This window comes from Carettochelys insculpta, chromosome 2 (genome assembly GCF_033958435.1).
Source record: "Carettochelys insculpta isolate YL-2023 chromosome 2, ASM3395843v1, whole genome shotgun sequence".
Lineage (NCBI taxonomy): Eukaryota > Metazoa > Chordata > Testudines > Carettochelyidae > Carettochelys > Carettochelys insculpta.
This window is the reverse complement of record NC_134138.1, coordinates 189,976,036-189,998,519: the sequence shown is the minus strand read 5'-3', so window position 1 is coordinate 189,998,519 and position 22,484 is coordinate 189,976,036. Positions and strand designations below refer to the sequence as shown.

General features: G+C 41.9%; 1 protein-coding gene across 1 annotated transcript in view; it reads left to right on the top strand.

The window, feature by feature from the left end:
• Window positions 1-22,484, top strand: part of ITGA9 (integrin subunit alpha 9) — a 311,733-nt gene that overhangs the window by 163,012 nt on the left and 126,237 nt on the right. The window contains exon 17 of the mRNA XM_074988159.1: window positions 13,566-13,642. Within this exon, the coding sequence (XP_074844260.1) occupies window positions 13,566-13,642 (77 nt within the window). The remainder of the gene's footprint in view (window positions 1-13,565; window positions 13,643-22,484) is intronic.

Here is a 22,484-nt window from a genome sequence, read left to right as displayed (position 1 = left end):
AATGATCACAAATCTTGAAGCGTTACACTTGTCCAGGCTTGTCTTGTTACCTATATCATTCTGTTAATTTACTTGTGTTCAAATCTGGGGTTCTACAGTGTAAGTATATGCTGCTGGAGAGACATTTGTTCAGACAAAGTTTGTTTTTTGTTTTCGTTTTTATAGTCATTTCCCAGTTTCTCTAATATCAGTGCAGCTCTACCATGTTAGCTATGTCTACACTAGAGAGTTTTGTCTGCAAAACCTGGCTTTTGTTGACAAAACTCATGGAGCATCTACCCACAAAATGCATTTTTTGACAGTTTGTCAACAAAACTCAGCACTTCTGCCCACAGTGTTCTGCCTCTCTCTAATGAGGAATAACACCTTTGTTGACTGCTGTTTTATTAACAGAAACTGAGGAAAAAAAAAGCTGTGTCGATGCTTCAGGGGGCCCTTTTTTGATAGAGCAGATCAAAAGATCGATGTGCTTTTATGTGTAGATGTGATCTGTGGACAAGTTTTGTCAAAACATCTTTTGCCACAATAACTTCTGTAGACAGATGCGTCTAGCGTAGACATAGTGGCTAGGTCTACCCAGTGTGCTGCTGCCTGCAGGGTCATACAAATGAGGGCACTTAACAGTGAAAATGGAATCTCATTTGCATAGTTGCATGCCTCATTTGCATAGTGGTGCAAGATATCTGTCCCGGCAAAGGCTTCTGTCATCAAAAAACAAATGTGCAAATAGGATTCTGTTGACCAAAACTACCCTTGTTGGCAGCCCTTTATTCCTGAATAAAATGAGGAATAAGTGGCTGTCGACTAGGGGGTTTTGGTTGGCAGAACCCCGCAACATGGCTTGTTTTGTGACGACAGAAGCCTGTGCCGGGACAGCGATCTTGCACAGCTATGCAAGTAAGGCATGCAACTATGCAAATGAGATTCCGTTTTCACTGTTAAGTGCCCTCATTTGCATGACACTGCCGGCAGTAGCACACCATGTAGACCTAGCTAGCCTGAATGATCTGGCATTGATCATGAGTGTAAAACACTTGTTTTACCCAGTAGCCCCTCTGCATTCTAGGCATTGAATAATGGATTGTCAGATCTGGTCTTTAACCTCTGATTGGAAAGTTTATCGCAGATTGTGTATTCACCAATTGCATTGGCATAACATTCCCTTCTGATTAATAATAGTAGTGATATGCTTTTGACGTTTTAATGGTGCTCAAATTTGCAGGCCCCTGGATGCCTCTGAACGGATTAAATATTTACTGTACAGTAAACCCTTGAAATGCGTGATTTTGAGTTGCACTTAACTCACATTAGCATGAGTTAAGTGCAACTCAAAATCCTGCTCCTCACGCCCCCCACAACCCTGGTTCAACCACCACCCCACCCCTTGTGGTCCCAGTTCAACCTTCCCTGCCTGGCTCACTACCCACATGCCTGGCTCTGGCTCAACCCCCCCCACTGCTTCCGTGTACAGCTCCAGTTTAAATCCCCCCGCAGCTCTGGTTGAAACACTCTGCTCGTGGCTCTGGTTCAAACCCCCCATGTGTGGCCCTGGTTCAATGCTCCCAACCTGGTTCAAACCCCCTGCAGCCCGGCTCTGGCTCACCGCCACCCCCCACACCCGGCTGTGGCTCACCCCACCCCTGCAGAGCCACCCACAGTTTCCCTGGCAGGGGGCAGGGTGACCCGCAGCCCCGTAGCTGGGAACTGCCTGGGCTCCCAGCCCAGCCCCCAGCGGCAGCCTCAGATTAGGCTGCTGCTTGGTTCTCCTCTTCTCTGCTTGCAGGACCCAGGAAATTGACCAGCCATGAGCTGGTCAGTTTCCCAGTCCTGCAAGCCGCAGGGACACTGGAACCAGGCTGCCCCCTGGTTCCCAGGTCCCTGCCGTTCTGGGACCCAGGTAGGTGGCCAGTCCTGGTAGGCTGGTCAGTTTCCTGGCTCCTGCAAGCCCAGGGAGCCAGGAACCAGGTAGCAGCTAGAACAAAACCCCTGCAGAACTCGAGGGTTTACTGTACATATTAATGTGTGTTTTGACTTGATTTCCCAGCTGGCCTGTAGCCCTAGTATTTATGGATATATAGAGTATTCAGATAGGTTCATTTTACTTTGAAGTTAATTTAAAAATTGGATTAAATCCAGAATTATTTCTAAATTATTTTGTAAAGGGACTTTGTGTGGCAAACATATGCATATTGTACTCTTGTGGAAATAAGATGGGAGTTAGGAGTAGTATAGTGGAGAGCTCTTACATATACAGCATGGCTAAAAATGGAATCCTTCATTTAAGTTACCCTTTAAAAAAGTCTGCATTTAATCAGAGGTCAGGTATAACCTGGGGGTGAGGGAGTTGCACAGAGTGTCAAATCAGTATTAAAAAAGCTAGTTACAGAGATTATGAAATAGAGAGAGAATTTCCCTGACTTGTTTTCTGCTTCAATTTGGAATAGGAAAAAAGAAAGTTAGTTTAACAGTTGCTTCCCATGTGCCTCCCAGATGTTAGATCTCTTAATTGAGGATAACAGAGGTTTGAAGTTAGGATGATCTCAGCTGATAAATGGAGTTGAGTTTCAGATCTTTGTCAGTTTTGGTGATAAAATCCTGCTGAATAGCCTCTCAGAGTAGAAGTGTAACTTGAAAAAATTGTAACATGCCCCATTGTAAATCATCTTTGAAAACCAAATAGTATAGTAGCAAGAGTCATATCCATCTAAGCTAATGAAAGGAACAATTTTTTCAAAGGCACTTCGGACTTTGAGTTTCCCAATTTTTAGAAGGTGGGTACTCAGCCCTGTCTGAAAATTAGGCATTCTTAACAACTTGGATTCCCAAAAACTAAAGTATCCAAAACTACTAAGTCACTTTTCAAAATGTAGGTCAATATGGGGTGTCTGTGTGTGGGGAATATTAGTGCCCCATATCCAGCCAGCTGTGGCTGCTTGCTGTAATGGCTGATCACATATCACCTCTGTGCCCACCCATCCACTCTTCCATGCTTACCCTCTCATTGTCCTCTCCCTGCTGTGCCCTGTCACACCATGATTACTCCCCCATATGCTCCCTCCCCCACAGGAGAGTTTGTTCCATTCTTGGTGCTGTGTGGAGAATCAGCCCCCATCGAATTATTCAGCTCACCAATAGCCTAGCTGACGGGCTCCTTCCTCCCCTCACTGCCTCTGGCTGGGCTGGCGTTGAGGGAAAGCTCAATAGTTTTTGTCCCAGGGCACTGGCCAAGAGAAGACAAGCCCTGCATGTTCCAACGCCCTACACAGCGCTGAAGTGGGAAAGCTTCTCCGTACCTCAGCTAGGCTCTGGAGTGGTAGGGAGGAAGCTATTTCCAGCCTGTTTGCACCCGAGCTGTCAGGTCCCCACTAAGGGGTCCTTAGCACCCTGTTCACAATCTGGCTCTGCCCTAGGTCTTGCCCCCGGTGAGTGCCGGGTTGCTCTGTCCCCTAGACACTCTTCTGCTGAGCAACTTCTTTAGCTGTGTTCACTGAAGCCCCTGCAGCCAGGTTCTCTGGCCCCTGTGCTCAATTCCTCCTTAGGGCTGATCCCTTTCTTGCCTGTGCTGTAGCCAGGGGGCAGGAGGTGGCTGGGATATGTCACTAGCCAGCAGCAGCTTCAAGGTGTTAGCTGTCTGTCTGCACTGTGCGGGCCAGAAAGGAGGAGCTGCTTGTAGCCACAGGGAAGCCAGGGAGCTGGGGGAAAGAGACAACGTCTGGATGACCCCCGCTTTCAGCTGAAAGTTGCTCCCATCCACTCCCTCCCTCGCAGTGCCAAAAGGCTGCTGCTGGCCACATGGTGGTGTGAACCCCCAACAGAAATCTGGGGAGGAGACTGTGACCCTGCAAGCCTCCCACTGTTGCCTTGAGAAGAAGGTAGTGCTAAGTACCAGAAGAGGCAGGTCTGTCCTGGGGGCCCGGCCAGGCATGGAGGGTGATTGGGTCAAGTCTGTTGGTCACCCCGGCTGTGTCTACACGTGCCCCAAACTTCGAAATGGCCATGCAAATGGCCATTTCGAAGTTTACTAATGAAGCGCTGAAATGCATATTCAGCGCTTCATTAGCATGCGGGCGGCAGCGGCGCTTCGAAATTGACGAGCCTTGCCGCCGCGCGGCGCGTCCAGACGGGGCTCCTTTTCGAAAGGGCCCCGCCTACTTCGAAGTCCCCTTATTCCCATGAGCTCATGGGAATAAGGGGACTTCGAAGAAGGTGGCGTCCTTTCGAAAAGGAGCCCCGTCTGGACGCGCCGCGCGGCGGCAAGGCTCGTCAATTTCGAAGCGCCGCTGCCGCCCGCATGCTAATGAAGCGCTGAATATGCATTTCAGCGCTTCATTAGTAAACTTCGAAATGGCCATTTGCATGGCCATTTTGAAGTTTGGGGCACGTGTAGACACAGCCCCCTACCTCCATGTAAGAGAGGTGTATGGAAATGTGTGTGTGTCACTTTGCTCCATGCAAACCTTAATGATAAGATGGTAAATAAAAAAAACTCCAATTACGCAATATTTCTTTTTAGCAGGGGCTCAGTCAACTTGATGTTAATTTGACCATTTGTAAGGCATAGTTCTGATTGATGACCACTGAACTTGCTTGGATATAGGTAATTGTACCAGGTGTTCCGTATTCAGCGTAAGGAAATGTGGTCACCCTAGCCAATGGGTCTGCAACCTGCTGCTCCAGAGCCGCATGTGGCTCTTTAAGGACTTCTTTGTGGCTTCTGATGCTATAATTGCAAGGTTAAAAAAAAAAGTCCTGATTATTTTGGATAAATGGACTGGAAATGGTATTTTGAAATAGCTAAATGCTATTTTGAAATGCATTATGTGTTGGTTTTGAAATAGGGCTGTCAGGGAGATGTAGCCTAAGTGGCTAGTCCAAGATCTCCCAGGAAGTCTGTGGCAGGACGGGGACTTGAGCTCTGGTCTCTTGAATTCTAGCTTGAGATCCTTTCTCGCTATCCAGGCTGCAGAACTCTGTTTCATTCTTATTGTTACAGAGATTGGAATCAAAGGTTTCTTTCACTCCGTGAACCTCCTCCTTTGTTCTATTAAACTATTTTCCCCTTGTTTGGGGAGGGTGGGAGATTCCTAAAGCAGTCTGGCACCCATCTCTAATGATCCATGCTGTTCGGTAGACCTGGGTTTCAGTGGTCAGTGTTACCCTCTAACCGGTAATGACCGGGCACAGTCCATGCCCGGAAAGCTAAAAAGGACTCCACCCTGAATAAGTAATGGATAAGACTGAGGTTGAATTGGCCTGTTGGTTTCTGAATGGAGAAAAAAGAGAGAGATGCCAGTTTAGAGCTGAGTTTGAACAGCAGCTTGGCAGATGTATTGTAACTTTGAGAGTCTACCATTAGTTAACCAACCTAGATAATAAGTAGTGGAGGCCAGTGACTGTGGGGCATGACATGCATATTTTGGTCATCTTATTCTCATGTAATGGTGGGCTAGGCCAGTGGTTTTCTGTAGCTGACCCATTTGTCACTTGTTGCCACTTATCGGTATGGAAGGAGCAGCAGGCTTGAGACCCCATTAGGCCTGCTCATGACTCCCACATTGAACACTCATGGGCTAGACCAGAGATGGGCAATAAGCAGCCAATGGGCTGGATGAAGTACACCAGGGTTAATCTACAATGGGCCACCAGAGGCTTTATTTACCTGTGTGTCCGCAAGTATGGCCACTTGCAGTTCCCACTGGCTGCGGTTCGCTGTTCCTGGCCAATGGGAGCTGCGCAAAGCAGTGGCCTGAGACCAAGCACAATAGCCTTCATGGTCAGCAATACTGTCTGTGTATGAGAGGAGGGACGGAAAAAAGCATGATCTCATCATAGTAGGCCATAGGATTTAAACACTCAGAGCAGCACAATTTTGATCCGAGGTACTGTGGGGAAAAACCAGATGAATTTTATCTGATTATCTGAAGTTTTTTACTTTGAGGATTTATGAGGTGATTTTAGGGCAGCCCAATCTTTTGGGAAGAGTTGGAGGGAATTTGGCCAACTCAGGCTCTGTAAGTCTGAGTGTGGGGTTTGAAGGACAGCCCATTGTCCAGAGCCCTTGTTTTGAATAAGGGGATAATCTCTGGTAAGCTTATTAAGATGTGTAGATTCCTTTATTGTTTATAATATGTTTTCTCTCTAATGATTTTGCTTTAAGAATTAGATGTGCTTGCTTAGAAAGAGCATTTGGTAACTTAACTGTGGCACTTATGCTCTGAGGAGAGAGACACAGCACACAGTCTGTGTTCTGGATATATCATGGTATAAGACAGGATCTGTGCAATCTGGAAATACCAGTCAGAGGTGCACTTAAAAGTTCACAGAAGGAACATATCAACAAATATTGGAGGATCTCATTAATATGCCATTCTTCATTGCCTCAGAAAATTTCAGCTTTGATAAACTTTCAGAATAGACAGACTGGAAACAACGTCCCAGATTTCCAACTGCAATCAAATGCCACAATTAGGTAGACATATATAGGTATCTTTTAAAATTTGTGCTATGGGGAGCCAAGGAGACCATGTCTTTAAATCCTTTGACTTTACTGAAACCAAGTCACAAAGATAACTGCAACTGGGTTCTGACTGTTTGATGTGTACTTCAGAGAAATGGGGTTTGTGAAAAATCATGTTTTCTTCAGAAAATTCAATAATCAGGGGAAATGATAAATGTTTCATAAGAGCTCTACATATATTGGCTGAAAACTGATTATAGGAATGCAGAACATTCCTATATGAATATGTGAGAGACAGGCTGGTTAGTGGGTTAACAGATTTTACGGGAAATAGAGCTGAAGAGAGATTTACCCCAACCACAGTTATACAATAGCAAAGCAGTCAGAATTTGTCAAATAGAGCAAAAGGCAGGAGCAATTTAGAAAACAAAGAAACCAACCAACCAACCCTGAAACTAGCTTAGTAACTGTGAACATACCATTGGGTATTAGAAGTCATTCTCTCATAATTCCTGACACGGGGAGAGAGAACTCCCAGACTAAGAGGGTAATGTCCAGTCTACATCAATAAGGTGTGAAAAAAGTCATATTCCAAGAAATGATGTGTGTCTAGTCAGAGGCATACAGTGTAATGCATGAAAGATGGATGTTCTGCAGCTGTCTGCCACACTGAAGCAGTCAAGGAGTTACATTGCAGACAGTCAAGAGCTATTGTTTCTGGGCTCTATCACTTTTGATGACAGAATCTGAAAGGAGAGAGAAAATGAATAGTCTTGATAAGACTGACATTAAAATGGGTGCAGGAGGTGACCTCACTGTTGTCTCAGAAGGGACGTACAATCACCTTCAATCCCTTATGGAGCTGAAGTTGCCTGACACAGCTCTGGCTAGCCCATAGGTGTAGCTGACTGCTATTTTTGGGAGGGAGAAAAGGCCATAAAGTGCAGGCACTCATCCACACGTGCATGCTGAAGCCAGTTCCTTTGGCTCATTGGCTCTCTCTCTTCCCCTGAGTTGGATCTGGGGCTTCTGGTGTTGGAGGGGAAGGGAGCATGGACCATCTTAAATGGAGGAGGCCCCAGCTGCTGGTGGCAGCCACTCTGGCACCAGCTGCTGCGGCAATGTTGCTTGTGCTGCTGTGGCTGCCTTCCTGAGGGTGCTGCTACTGAGGGGACTCCACAGGCTGGGCCCCTGCTTCCCCTCTGCCTGTTCCTGTATCTTTTTTCCTTCCCCATTCCTTCCCCATTCTTCTCATCTCTCTTTTCTGGCCCCTTCCATCTCCATCTCGTCCTCCTGCCCTCTCCCACTGCCTTCTATACCTTCCTTTCTTAACCTCCCCTACCGATGCCACCTTGCCATGTTGCCCCTCCCATTCCCCTGTAACCAGAATGACAGCATAGATGGGGGCAGCTTCGAAATAAGTGCCCCACTTCGACATTCTCTTACTCCCACAGAACTAGATCTGAGTAAAAGAATTTGGTACCAAGATCATATGCAGTTGAGAACAACATTAGCGAGTTCAGCAGAAATCATTGACATCTCTACTATATTCCTCAGCAACAACAATCAGCAGAGCAAACTCTACAGATGGCAGATGTGGAACAATAGAACAGAGACTCAAGGATACCAAACCAACCACAGCCAGTCATTGCAACTAATGAACAGTCAAATGACCAAATTGTTAGACATCTGGGTTGTGTCACTGGTAAATAGGTATGATATGGAGATGCTTAACAGACTGATATGTGCTGAGCTCCAAAGACCGTGTGATAGAGTAAATATTATAAATAGGAATGTACACCTTAATGGGGAGATGTAATGGAATGCAAATGTATAGCACAATGCACAACTGTTAAGTGTCACTGTGCATAAAATATCTTATTTAAATGAGACTCAGCTGTATCTGGCAGAGGATTAAAGGGCCTTATGACTAGGGATGAGTTTATGTCATGGAGCTCACAAAAGTCACTTATTCCATGTCTTTCAGAGATCTCTGTGGCTATGTCTAAACTGTGGTTGCAATTAAATGTATCCCAAAAGAGCAACACCACAGCTTTTCTCCATGCTTGAAATACTGTGGCTATTTCGAGTGCGGTATTCTGTTTCCACTACGCCTCACCATAAAAGGGGTAACGGACACCTTGAAATAGGTGCTTATTTTGAACTTCAGTGCCATTTGGACGACACCAAGTTCAAATTAAGGTAACTTGAAATAATTTACGAAATTTGCATTGTGCAAATTGCATACGTTATTTTTAGTTAGACATGCAATCTAGACATAGCCTGTGTTATTTTCCATCCACTGGGTAGTAGGCTGGAGATGTCAACTGACAGACAGTGGTGGGGAGATGGACTCCAGAATTCTCAGCTGACATAGGTGGCAGGTGCTTGTCCTCATCTTCCGTGCGGTTCTGGCTCTCTTTCCCTCATCCCCTCTTGCTTGGGCTTCAGTCCTCTCCCATCAACTTAATTTTGTCACAGTTATTTTTAGTAAAAGGGACAGGTCACAGGCTTCCATTATTTTTTGTTTCTGTGACTTGTCCCTGACTTTTTTACTAAAAATAATTGTTTAATTGGTACACACAAGCAAGCTTGGTGACCAGTCCATGTTTCATCCAGAAAAACATGACAGATACAGTTATACCTATTAATTTACATGTACTAGTTTTAGTTGCTAGATAGCAGCTTTGGTTAGGGATCTCTTTTACAGACAGCTGATTTCCTTGGGGCATGCCCCTTCCTCCTCTTTGTCCAGCTTTCTATCTTTTTGAAGATAGATGTGTCCATGTCTGTATCAAAGCATGCAAAGCAGGACTCTCTTGAAACCGAAAGACTTTTTTTATGGAAAGGAGAAACTATAACGTTAGATGATATGACAAATTGTAGTATATTATTATTGAGCCTTAGGTACAAAACTTTCCTCTCGATGAATTTACTGAGCAAATTCATTCCCTTCCCCAATTAACAAACTTATGTGCTTTAGTTTAATAAAATAATTATTGCTGGCTATTCCCACTCCCCCTGCCATTTTGCTATGCTGGCCCATTGTAAACGTGGAACTATTTTCTTGTGTAACACTTTTCACAGGAACACCCGGAGCACTGGGCAAGCTTTCTGGCTGATTTCACTTCTCCCTCCTCACCATCCACCTCCACCACCCACGCTGTTCTGACTTGACTGTTTTGTTTAATAGCAGGATTCTTCTGATCATTTATAGCCCCTGTGGAGTTCAGTCCCCTGGACTGAATTTGCTTGAATATTTCCTAGACATATTCTCTGAATAATTTGTTCCTATTTTAGCTAATGTGTGCAATTAAATCCTGAAAGGCTTTCAGGAACACTAATTGCTTTTCATAGGGAATTAAATTTTGGCTTTTGCACCTGGCTCTATGGGATATTTGATTTAATAGACAGGTTTAACATAGGGGCATAGAATTTAAGGCCATAAGGGACCACCAGATCAGTCTGACCCCTTGCGTGGCTGCCATCCACTTTGCAGCCCAACAGCCAAAACCAGTCCAAACTATTACAGCCCTCAATAAATTAAACTATTTTTTGCCACTGGCAGAAAATTGGAGGAACCGAGATGCCTAAAGTTCTTTCATTGACAGGGAAATGATCAAGTGTGCTAGAGCCAGATGATCCTGGCAAAGGACCTGCATCCACTGCTGCATAGAGGAAGGTGGGGAAATCCCAAGGCCACTACTAATCTGACATGGAAGGAAAATTCCTTCCCAAACTTACATCTGGCAGTCAGACCCTGAGCCCGTGAGCAAGAGTCAGACAGCCAAAGTTACACAAGCAGTCCAGGGGAGTGGAGGGGGGCTGGCTTATTTCAGTAGCTACTACTTGACCATGTAATCAATAGATAATTCTTTCTAATAGCTTTATTTTTTGAAAACTTCAGCCCAACGTTTTAAAAACGTTAAGGGCTAAAATTATGCTAGTAAGGGCCACATTTAGGCACCTACATGCATGATGTATTTTAAAAATTTAGCTTGGCCTTCCAGTCATTGAAGGACAGATTCTGCTGCTGTTACTCCTCTTGAGTAGCATCCTGGGACTACTTGAGGGAGTTTCCGTTATATACAAGATTTATAGTTTGGTTCAGAGGCTCCCAGCACCCCCACTACAAAAAATATGGTTCCAGCACCCCTGCAGTTTTGGCTCAACGTGTATAAAAAGAGCAGACACTGGTCCTGAATGAATTTACCATTGTGTGATCCAAATCAAATGAAAAGGTTGGGTTTTGAGAGGTTACTTGTTTTTGTTTCTCCCTAGTCTCTTCTGGACTCCCATGCTAGCTGCCTTCTTCCTGTGGAAGGAAGGTCACAGTTCTTTCTGAAACCTAACATCAAGCATTTTAAGGGCTTATTTTGGAGAAGGCCCTAGGTTTCCAGATGCTTATCTGAATTTATTTACTGCTCATAAGAATTCATGTATTTTGTGCTTTTATTTGTTGCAACATTTGTGGTATTTTCTCATTCAGGATCTTGGCTAGAAGTACTACAAACACAGCCTTTCCCAATGAGGCTATATTTACATAATGCCACTTCCGTTTGTAGAGGTAGGAAGTACAGAGGCATGTGCAGAAATGCTAAATAACTGGGAAAGGGAAGGTGGGAAATAACCAAACATTCTCAAACTCCTAAACAAAAATGTAGCTAGCTCGAGATTTGGGCCTATCCTTGTTTTTGCCCTGTTTGGTTGGTTCATCCCTAAATAGTGCTTATGTGAACTAGAATATTGGTCAGGACTCCAATGTTAAGTACTTAGTCTGTTTTTGAAAATGTCTTGAATTTTGGTTAGGGCACTAGTCTGGGACTTCTGAGAGCTGAACTCATTTCCCTGCTCCTCCACAGACTTCCTGTAATTTTTTTTTTTTTTTAAAATCACTCTTGTCTCAGTTCCTCATCTGAAAAATGGGGATAACAGCAGTGCCCAATCTTGCCTGAGTGTTATATAGAGAAATATGAGAGCGGGTTGGAAATTTCCTGAGGGAGTGCTTTTCTGTTCAGAAATGTTAGTGCATTGAAATTGACACATTCTATGGGAACATCTCAATTTCAATATGATTTCTACAAAAGCCACCCAGCTCTTCAACAACCGCAACTTTCCAAGGCTGCTTCTGTCTGTTCCAGCCAGCTTGAAGATTTTCCTGGCTCCCATTTCTGGTTTCTCACTGGAAACTGTTATCCTCAATTCATCATGACTTGTGGGGAAGGTCTTACTGTCCTCCAGTCCCCAAGAAGGAGGCTGTCCTCTTTACACAGTTCTGTGTTTGGGAGCTTGGGCTGTTTTCCGTACTCCCTCCTCAGTGCCCCAGTATTTGTAATGGTGTGCCTGCCATTTAACTTCTGCTGGCTTGAGTTTCCCCAGCATGAGAAAATGTTACCAATAAGTTTGCCAGTTCACTAGACATCTGCTGTTTTAGTTTTGAGTCATTTGAATGGGCAACCATTTATCTAATCAGTATTTGTAGGAAACTTATCTGTTATTTTGATTTGAAGACTCAACAGATTTAATAACAAAAGTCCAGTTCCTTAAATTCACTTTCAATGCTATATTTTAAAAACATAGCTGATATCTTTGGACATGCAACACGTTTTTAACAATTTACTGAATTTTACAGCGATACAGTGTACAAAAAATAAAACGTAAGGTGAGATGATATTACAATTTAAGCTCCTTTTTTCTTTGAGTACTTAGACATATCAGCAGGTAGGGCTAAATCCTGAGCCGAAGAGCAAAACCCATGGAAAATGGTTTTTCTCTATGAGGATTAGAAGGGCATGTCTATCAACTTCACCTCCTTTTGAGGGATTCAATTCATCTTAGTCCATACTTTCCACAGAAATCCAGTGTACCATCACATTTATTGTTGACATTTGTTTACTGCAGCAACAATATATCATGAAACTTAAGTTACAGAAAATATTGTTTACACTGAAGGTAAGAATCCATATTTTGCATGTCCTTTAGGAACAGTTTTTAAAGTTTCTCTTTTGAGATCTTTGTCTTTTAAATAATTGGCAGGCTGTGAGTTGAGTAAACTGAAGAGAGATGGAATCCCCTGCCCCGGGTGGGTGGTTGTCTGTTATGAAACTGGGCTGTGGTCTCTTGTCCAAGCAGTGGGAGAAGTATTCACCATGTTCCCTCAGTTTCTTAATCGGCTACAGGCTTAGAGAATCCATGTTTAGTGAATCCGTGCTACTATCAGAGGGTCCGGGCATGCTCCTGTGATACTGCCAACACAGCCACCAGTGTCTTCTACATTTATATATGGAGAATTGACACCAACCTGTGCTTGGCTACAGGGAGGGGCATGTGACATTCTTGAGCTCTACCTTCTCTGGCCTGTCTCTCTGCTACCAGGGATGGAATGGCGCCACCCATGTTGCCACAGAAGCTCTGTGTGCCTCTGCAGAGTGCTGCAAAATCTTGGGCTTTTTCCTCTCTCTTCATTTCATCCTCCCGTTTCATTGGGATAATGCGTTGTCAGCTATCAGGGTTTTTTTTCCAAGTTCAAGAGGGTTGACTGTAGCAGTTCTGTTATTCTGAGATTATTTTAAGGATCTGTAATTTAAAAGACAGTCACATATTTTGCTCAAAGGAATGACATGTTTTCCTAGTATAAACAACATGGGCAAAATTTTATTTTGTTTATAGATGAGCGAACAGTTTTGATGCATGTGTCCTGAAACCTCGTACTCTACACAGACCCAGATCTTTCCCAGGGTTATGAAAGATATAAGATCATTTATTTTCCACATTTATATTAATTTTTCATTCATACTGCTTGGAACCAGAAACAGGAGTGCCAAAAATATGAGTGAGAATGTCATTATAGCCCAACCAGAAACAGGAATGCACTGAAGAAAAGCTGTGAGAATCTGTTTCTGGTGATCTTTCCACTTCAGTCTGACTAAATCCAAGAGGTCTAGATAAAGGGATCTGACTGCCTCTGAATTACTTGAAGTTCACGTCTCAGTACTTCCTGTCATGAACTTCAAGTGCGCTTATTTTTACTGGAACGTGTTGCGTTGGGAAGAGAAGTGATTATACCAAAGTTCCCCACTGTAACAGCTTTTGCCTCTGTTTTTCGCAGACTATTTTTGAGAGGAATTGTCAATCTGATGATTGTGCTGCTGATTTGAAGCTTCAGGGTAGATTATTGCTGTCCAGGTGAGTGAATCAAACTTTTTTCATGTTCTTACTTTTACATACTAGCCTGTAATCTGTTTTAATTATGGGCACTTTGAAAATCCAAAGTAGAGATCCACACCTTGCAATTTCTTGCATGCCATGCTGATTACTATTATTTGTATTATGATAGTACAAAGGAAGACTAACTGACATCAGGGCCCTGTTATGCTAGCAAAACAAAAAGCAGTCAAGTAGCACTTTAAAGACTAGCAGAATAGTTTATTGGGTGAGCTTTCGTGGGACAGACCCACTTCTTCAGACCAGAACAGACTCAATGTTTAAGGCACAGAGAATCAAAAACAGTAAGCGAGGAGGACAAATCAGAGAGTCTGTTCTGGCCTGGCTATGGTCTGAAGAAGTGGGTCTGTCCCACGAACGCTCACCCAATAAACTATTTTGCTAGTCTTTACAGTGCTACTTGATTGCTTTTTGTTTTGATAGTGTATAGACTAGCACAGCTTCCTCTCTGTTACTGTTAAGCTAGGTGTGTGCATGCACAAGAGATAGTCATGTCCTGAGAGAGCTTACAATCTGAACAGACAAAGGAGGGGAGATGAATTAGAAGCAGAGAAAAGATGAAGTGACTTGTTCAGAGTCCCACAGTAGGTCAGTGTCAAAATATAGGTTTTCTGTCCAATGCCATCTCCATACCACCTTTCAGTGAAGGTGATGACACAATATTATTTACCATGTGATCAGTAAAGCTTTGTGAAGTATCTCCATTTTCCTTAATAAAAATATTACGTAAAAATATTCAAAATATTGCAAATGCCATAAAATCCTTTGGGACATTAAATTTTATCTTGCTACCCTCTAATTTCATAAATTTACAGACTCTGCAGAAATATTATTCATTTGTCAGTTTCACAATCATTTGTCAATATTTTGTTTTTCCTTTGTGGTTTACTTTCATCTGCATGATAAAACTTGCCAAGTGGCACTGATGTGAGGTTTTTGTTTTGTCCCTTTTGACTTATGATCCAAGAAACAGGCATATTGTATTGGTTGGTCAGGATGTGCTTATTTCATTTCTGGCTCCTTTTCAGGTCAAAGGTGTACCTTATGCATCGTGTCTCTTTCCTTTTCCATAGCATTTTTAACACGTTTCTCGGGTGTGAATGCTGATCAGAATTATTTAACCATATTTCAGGTATTCTGCTGTTTGACTTCCTGTGAAGTCCTTAGCTTTCAGGCCGGGAAAGAATACAAAAAGGAAATAAAAAACAGTAAAATCAGCACATATAAAAGCATCTTGCACAACTCTACAGTGTTTTATAGTTGTAGCTAGAGATGTGCCTGAACCAAAACACAAAGAGCAAACTTTGAGAAATTACAAGCTCCAACTCCCATAAGGCTCATCTACACTAGCCCCTTCCTTTGAAGGGGGCATGTAAATGAGCATGCTCGGTAAATAGCAATGAGGTGCAGCACTGTATATGCAACACTTCATTAGCATTATTCTCATTGCGCTACTTCCAAGTTCCCTTACTCCCAAAATGTTAGCACATTAGGCCAGTGTAGATGAGCCCAGAGAAGTAAATAAATATCTTTCCATTGACTAACTGGGAGTTGGACTGGCTTTTTAAGCTATGGATTCTAAACTTGCTGTATGCCCTTCCCTCCAAACCTGGACATGTTACGTAAGGGGTGTACAAAGTACACATTAGAACAAAACTGGTGAACCTTTTTTCCCTCTCTTCAGACCAGAGATAATGAAGAAGATGGGGACAAATCCTAAATACAGTTACTTGCTAGGAGTTAGTCCTCTTAAGTTGTGCAAGTAAGCCGTATAGTTAGTAGTGTTTGTGGGATTGGTTGGTTAGCTACCTTCAGATGTTGTTTAGATTTAAGCTTGATTTTTTTTATATGTTAAAAGTAAGCTGTTGATTTTTCTTAAATAAAATTGAAAATCAGAACTGCAGAATAAATGCAAGGTATTCTTATACAATACAACATTGAAAGAGCAAGCTGCTGCTGAACCTTCTCATTTCTTAATTGTACTCCATATCTGAGTGGCTGTTTTAAATAAACAGGGTGTGTTCTAACAGATAACATATTCTCTTGATTTAGTTGTTGTTTTTAATTTTTGAGAGTGTCAGTGTCTGTTCTTAGAAAACACCTAGAACATTATAATCACTTCTTCAATATAAAGAAATTTGACTATGTATTATTATTGCCTGTTTAAAATAAAAAGCCTGCTCTGGATTCTGGCTTTGAGCACATTGTGAAGCCCATCTATTCTGTATGACTAATTACTCATCTAAACCATGCTATATGTTGAACAATTGTATATAAGTATTTATTATATTTTATGATTTTTGCTGTCTGTGTAACAGAACTTACAAACCTTATGTCATTTTCAATGCTTATACACCAGAATGAATTGAGGTATTTACTGCGTCATTGCGTATTTATACGAGACAAATATATTGGGCCTGGTTATGTTCTCATGTATGCTGGAAAAATTGCTCAATTAATGCCTGCACGGTTCCTTCAATGTAAAAAATTGGTATAAGTGTAAGTTCACTAGTTTCTCATTGTAATCATTGCTGTTTTGTGTGCTTCAGAGTCATAAGGTATACACAGTGCTGTATGGTTTGCAGTACAAGTTGAACCTCTCTAATCCAGAACTCTCTTGTCCAGCAACATCCATAATCCGGAATAATTTTAGTTAACTGGGTGACCACTTATCATGATTGTGGTCGAGTTTCCCGTGGTCCCATAAAGTTTGTTTACAGCCACCAGTCCTGGTTCTCAGTTTTCTATGCTGCTATTTAGCAGTAATTTACCCCCTAGGTGTTTCTAAGAGCCCAGTAAGCAGCGCAAATGTTTGTAATGCTGCTAGACAGTGTGACCTCCCATGGTCCAGCAAATTCTTTTATCCAGTGTGATGGAAATGAGCAGTCTCGAAAATGCAAAATGGCTGCTAATTTGCATATTGCAGAAGCTCATTTGCATATCCATGGAAGAAAACAAGCATTGAAGACTTGGTTCTTCCAGCAAAATCCTCTTCTGTCACCAGCCACTTACCCCTGGAAAAAATCAGGAATAAGGGGCTGCCAACAAAGGGGTTTTTTTTGCTGCCAGCCCTAGGGGTGAGTTTTGCACTAACCTAAGATGCTTTGGGTATAGATTATCTTCCCTTGCTCAATATTTAGGCTTGACAGAATTCAACTATTAACATCAAAATGTTCTTAGTAGTTTTGCTTAGGCAAAGTTAGAGTTTGATTTATATGAATTTTGATTATCACCTGTAGAAATATATTTTCATTAGTTTGTTTGTACGTACAGTATAATTGACATTTGCTGACATTTACTGATAAAAAGCTAATATGTCCAAGACTATCAGTATTATTTCACTTGCCCTCAAATGGGAAAATCAGATACTTATATACTTGTTGATTAGATATGCAAAGAACATGAATTTCATGAGTCTGCACACTTAAGGTTGGTCTATGTTACTGTGGTAAGTCAGCCGTAAGCTACACCACTCCAGTTAAGGGAATAACATAATACTGGATGAGCAAAATAGTTTATTAGATGAGCGTTCGTGGGACAGACCCACTTCTTCAGACCATAGCCAGACCAGAGCAGACTCAATATTTAAGGCACAGAGAACCAAAAACAGTACTGTACTGTGCTGTACTGTTTTTGGTTCTCTGTGCCTTAAATATTGGGTCTGTTCTGGTCTGGCTATGGTCTGAAGAAGTGGGTCTGTCCCACGAAAGCTCACCTAATAAACTATTTTGCTAGTCTTTAAAGTGCTACTTGACTGCTTTTTGTTTTGATAGTGTATAGACTAGCACAGCTTCCTCTCTGTTACTATAATACTAGATGAAATTGACATAACTTTGGTCATCTTACTGTGGTGTCTACACTGTGCTGTGTCAACGGGAGATGCTGTCCTGCCAACTTACCTCATTCTCGGAGAGCTGAAGTACCAGAGACAATGGGAGAGCTCTCTGCCATCAACTTACTTGTTTTCATTAGGTCTGCTAAACTGGCATTATTGCATTAATTGCAATTAATACAGCAGTGCTGATCAACTGGTAAGCGGAGACAAGGTCTTAGGCTTTTGCATGTGGGTCCGGTGTGCAATGCTCTTGGAAACCTTACTGTTGCATGAATCAAGGCCCTCCACTGGGAATGGGACCTCGGCAGTGCAGCAGGAGGGCTTGAAAATGGTGAAGAGTGGAAAAACTCCAAACATCTCAAAAAGTTTTGGGTTTGTTTTCCTGTCTGGGCAATGTTAGTTGTAGGGCCTGGTAGCATTCATATGAACTGAAATAAACTGAAAGGTTATAGCACATGCCCAGAAATGTTTCTTGAGGGCCTGGACAAAGTACTGTATGTTAAGGCAGAGAAGAGACATCATTCAGTGGTACACAACAAAAAGGAAATTCTTTCAGAGGCTATGGACCACAGATGGATCATCTCCTCTCCTCCCCTTCTCCCCGCTACCCTGCCTACTGCAGCTTTCGACTTCCCAGAGTGGAAACAACACAGTCTGTGTGGCTAGTATTGCATCAGAGAGTTTTTGTAAGTTCTGGCCTGGATGAATCGGTTTTGGAAAGGACTGCTACCTACACTCCAGATAAACAGGGAGGTGGCAACTGAGACTCATTGGCTGCAAACCTTTGTCCTGGGGAAGCAGAAGCAAGTTGGGATGGAGGTAATGGTTGGGAACTTAGTGACAAGGGCACTGAGACCTTTTCTTTACATATGTGCAGCAGCAGATACCATGGTTATGATGTAGCCATGGAAGAGCATAGAAGTGACATCCATCTTAAACTGACCCTTGCAAGTTGTTTTCCTTCAGCAAGAGTCAATATGGGAGGATTTAAACTTCTTAAATCACTTAAAATTGCTAATTCAAACTTGTTTGGTTGTTGGCTTTTTTCTCTACTTCCTGTGACCTCAGCTCCAATAAAGCTCCTATGAAAACATACCTTCTTCTGTATGTTGGACAGGACTCCACCATGGCAGTCATCTTATTTACAGCTGGTACAAGACCACAATTTGCTGTGCTCATCTAAGCATCTCCTCTCAACAGACAAGAACCTTCTTCAGATCTGTTTTCCTTAAACCAAACGAACAAAAATATGACCTTTTCTCTTGGATGGGAAGGGTCTCTGTATCACCGTCTTAGAATTGTTGTGTTGGTGAGACCTTGTGACTGACTACAGAGACTGCAAAATCTGGACTAGAGTTGCATTTTTAAAAAGGTTGAACCTCTCTAGTTCAGTACACTCTCATCCAGCAACATCTGTAATCTGGCATTTCCCATGGTCCCATGAAGTTTTTTTTACAGCAACCAATCTGGGCTCTCAGTGTCCTTTGCTATTACTTAGCTGTAATTTACCCCTAAAAGTAATCTAATAGCCCAGTAAGCAGTGGAAATATTGTTAATGCTTCTAGACAATATTTACCTCCTGTGGTCCAGCAAATTCTCTCTTTTGGCACTGGTCAGGTACTTAGGGTGCCGGACTAGAGAGGTTCAACCTGTACTACTCTACTACATAACGTATAAATACTTTAGCAATACTAATAACACAACATGCAGTCCTACAGAAAACAGGAATAAAATACTTTGCAATAGAATTTATTGTTATGGCCACAACCTTTTGGAAAGCAAGAGGAAATTGGATGTGCATGCCAACCAACCAGCACTAAAAATGTCATAATTTAAAAAGGAGATTACAGACCCAATGTAATAGTTATATTGAATCTAAACTCAAATAACTTTTATGGGTGGACTAGTTCCAATGGGGGGGGGGAGGGAGAGAGACTATTTCTTTTGATACATTTTTAACCTACCCCCACCTTCATTTTGTATTAAAAATAGTTTTTGTCGCTCATACTTACTTTGACAGTTTTCAAAGACACTCAGTGAAATTTGTTTTCTTGACAGAGAGAATGTCTTTTCCATCAAGTTTAGGCAGTAAATCTTATGGTCTCATTGGGCTTGTGGATAACTGCTCATTTGGAACTTGAAGTGTGTCTGTGTCCCCATTAGATACTGGGTGAATTTCTTTGGCTCATGTTACACAGGAGGTTAGACTAGATGATCACAGTGTCTCTTTCTGACCTTATGGTCTATGAATCTATGCCCCCTCTATGCACTATGAGGAAAAGAGCCCTTTGGCCCTTTAAAATAAAATGACAATTGCTAGTGTAGCAGGAGGATGAATATGAACAAACTTCCCATTTGACGTACTTGAATGGGCTTCAGGTTCTGATATAATACCTGCCTATCTGGACATAACTAGATGTTCTGACCCATGGGGAATTTGGGAATCTGCCTGACTCCCATGGGGCAAACCTAAAGACAGCACGTCTAGGAATCTCATTTTAAAAAAAAGTACATGAAACCATATGATCATGTGTTGTAGTAACTGTGCAGGCATTGGAGCTTTCACGCACCTGTCCCAGTATGTGAGTCATGATTAGTGTGTGCTGAATCAGCAAATATTTCTGGCCGTGTGGGCTGGATTTAGTATCAAGATTGCCTTCTCTCTCAAGCTACTGCTTGGGCGCTAGCTCAGTGCTGCTGGCATTCCGGTGTTTTTCAGCTGATGTAATAATAGTTGTTAGGCTCTGTTGAGAATGCATTATAAATCTAAAGTCCATGGAGAATGTTTGCTTTTTGTGTATCACAAAAGATATTAAAAAAAAGCCCTCCCATGAAAAAAACAAACAAACAAAAGATTAGGAGGTGACAACCTTAGAGCAAAATAAAACTGTTGTCTTCCATCAGAACTGAAGCTAGAGAAGAAATTATGCATGGTTGTGTAAATGTAATGGAAGTCTGTGTACTATAAGAAACAGTTACATTGATATTTAAAAAACAAAATAGTATTGCTGTGACTTGTGATATGGCAGCATTTTTACCCCCTTGCTTGTGGTTGAATTGATTTATATGTATAGTTTGCAAATCCATTTTGGAAAGACAGCAGGTTGCAAGATTCCTTGGATAAAAACTATATAAATTATTATTATTCATGGGGAAAAATTCAGAGGCAGCCTGTGTCCCACATAATTCTGTGACATAAAGTTACCCTTCACCTGTCACTAGACCAGCTAGGGTATTTCTAGTTATATATTTGTCCTCAAGACGAAACTGTGGCGAATGAAACAAAGCTATTTTTATGTTGGCTTGTACTGTATCAGCAGCTCTTATTACAAACTCAAATTATCTCCCTCCCACACAAATCTGTTGTTCTTATTCTTTAATACTGTAAATTATCTATGTTAGAAATACAGAGTTGTAAAATAGAATAGATAGGACACTGGATGTGTTTGGGGAATGATAGTCAGGCTATGTGAAAAATTTCAAGGTGAATTTTTTTTTGTTCTTCAGTGGAATGAAAGTGTGTTTGCCAAATGGAATTTAGTTGAAAAGTCCATTTTCAAATTGTAAAGGTCAGATTTTGATTTGGGTGCCTATCTGTGAAAAGGATTATTTTTGATGAAAAAAAGTTTTGTGTTGTTTTTAAAGGGTTTATATTTGGTAAGATTTTATAAACTGATGGAGGAAAGCAGCAAGCTTAGTGTAGGAAGTAAAATGTTTCATAACTTTGAGCTCGTGCTACTAATCTTATCTTGCTTTGATCAGTAAACAGGATTTGATTTTCAGCGAGGCCTTGTGTTTCATGGCCAGCGCTATGTGCTTTACAACACTTTGCAGTGTCTTAGAAAAACAGTGGTGATGAGGAAACAGAATATCCTTTCATTGGGAGTTTAATTACTTGTTCTGATAGGATCTAATTCTTTCTTCTGCTCTAGCCCTTTATAGCTGATTCATTTTTTTTCTATTTTTCATTATGCAATAAAAAAAATTTAATCAGTTATTTTATACTCTGTTTATCCCAGTCAGTTTATTCAGAAAAAAGAGTTCTTGCCAAATTATCTACTTCACAGAAAACAAAAGGAAAACTAGTGCACTCTGGAATTTTATCAGTCTCGGTAGCGGAAAGGAAGGATCAATGCTCATGGGGTCTGATGCAACGTCCTTTGTAATTGGTTGATCATCAGCCATTCCTGTCATATGAAATACATGTTCCAATATAATATTAATCTACTGTGTTAAAGGACACCTAGGCTATGTCTATATGACTGGCTTTTCCCAGCAAAACTGGGCTTTTGTCAGGAAAAACTGTGGAGCATCCACACGCAAAATGTGCTGTGTCGACAGTTTGTCGACAAAACCCAGCAAATCCATTGCCAACAATATTCCTCTCTCCATTCAGGTATAACACCTCTCTCGGCCGTGTTCTGTCAACAAAACAGCCGTGTAGATACTCTGGGGCCCTTTTGTCGACTGACAGGGCTTCTGGTCACCAGGCAGCTCTGTTTGCAGAGCTTCCAGTCAGCCATTCTGTTGAGAGGGCCGGGCAGTCTGGCTGCTCTTTGTCAACAGACTGGATTGTTCTTTTGATTTGCTTTTATGTGTAGACACAATCTGTCAACAGAAGTTTTGCCAGGAAATCCCTTCCGACAGTGACTTCTGTCAACAGAGGCTTCTCGTGTAGACGGAGCCTTAGTGTCTGGTCAGTTCCTAGTAATATCCTAAGAGCTAAGGTTTAAGATTTAAGTATTAAGATTTAGAAGGCTCCTTTCTTTCCAGTTAGAAGAAGAAGAAATGTGGCACATGTCCTACATGACGTCTCACAAAATCATTCTGTGGCATCACATTGTAATTTGAACAACTTCAGAGCTTAGAATTACTATATTATAGCATAACTGACTGTCATTCCAAGGCAATGTGGTGCAACATAAGGAAGACAATGAAAATATCTATCATAATATTTTTATACGTGTG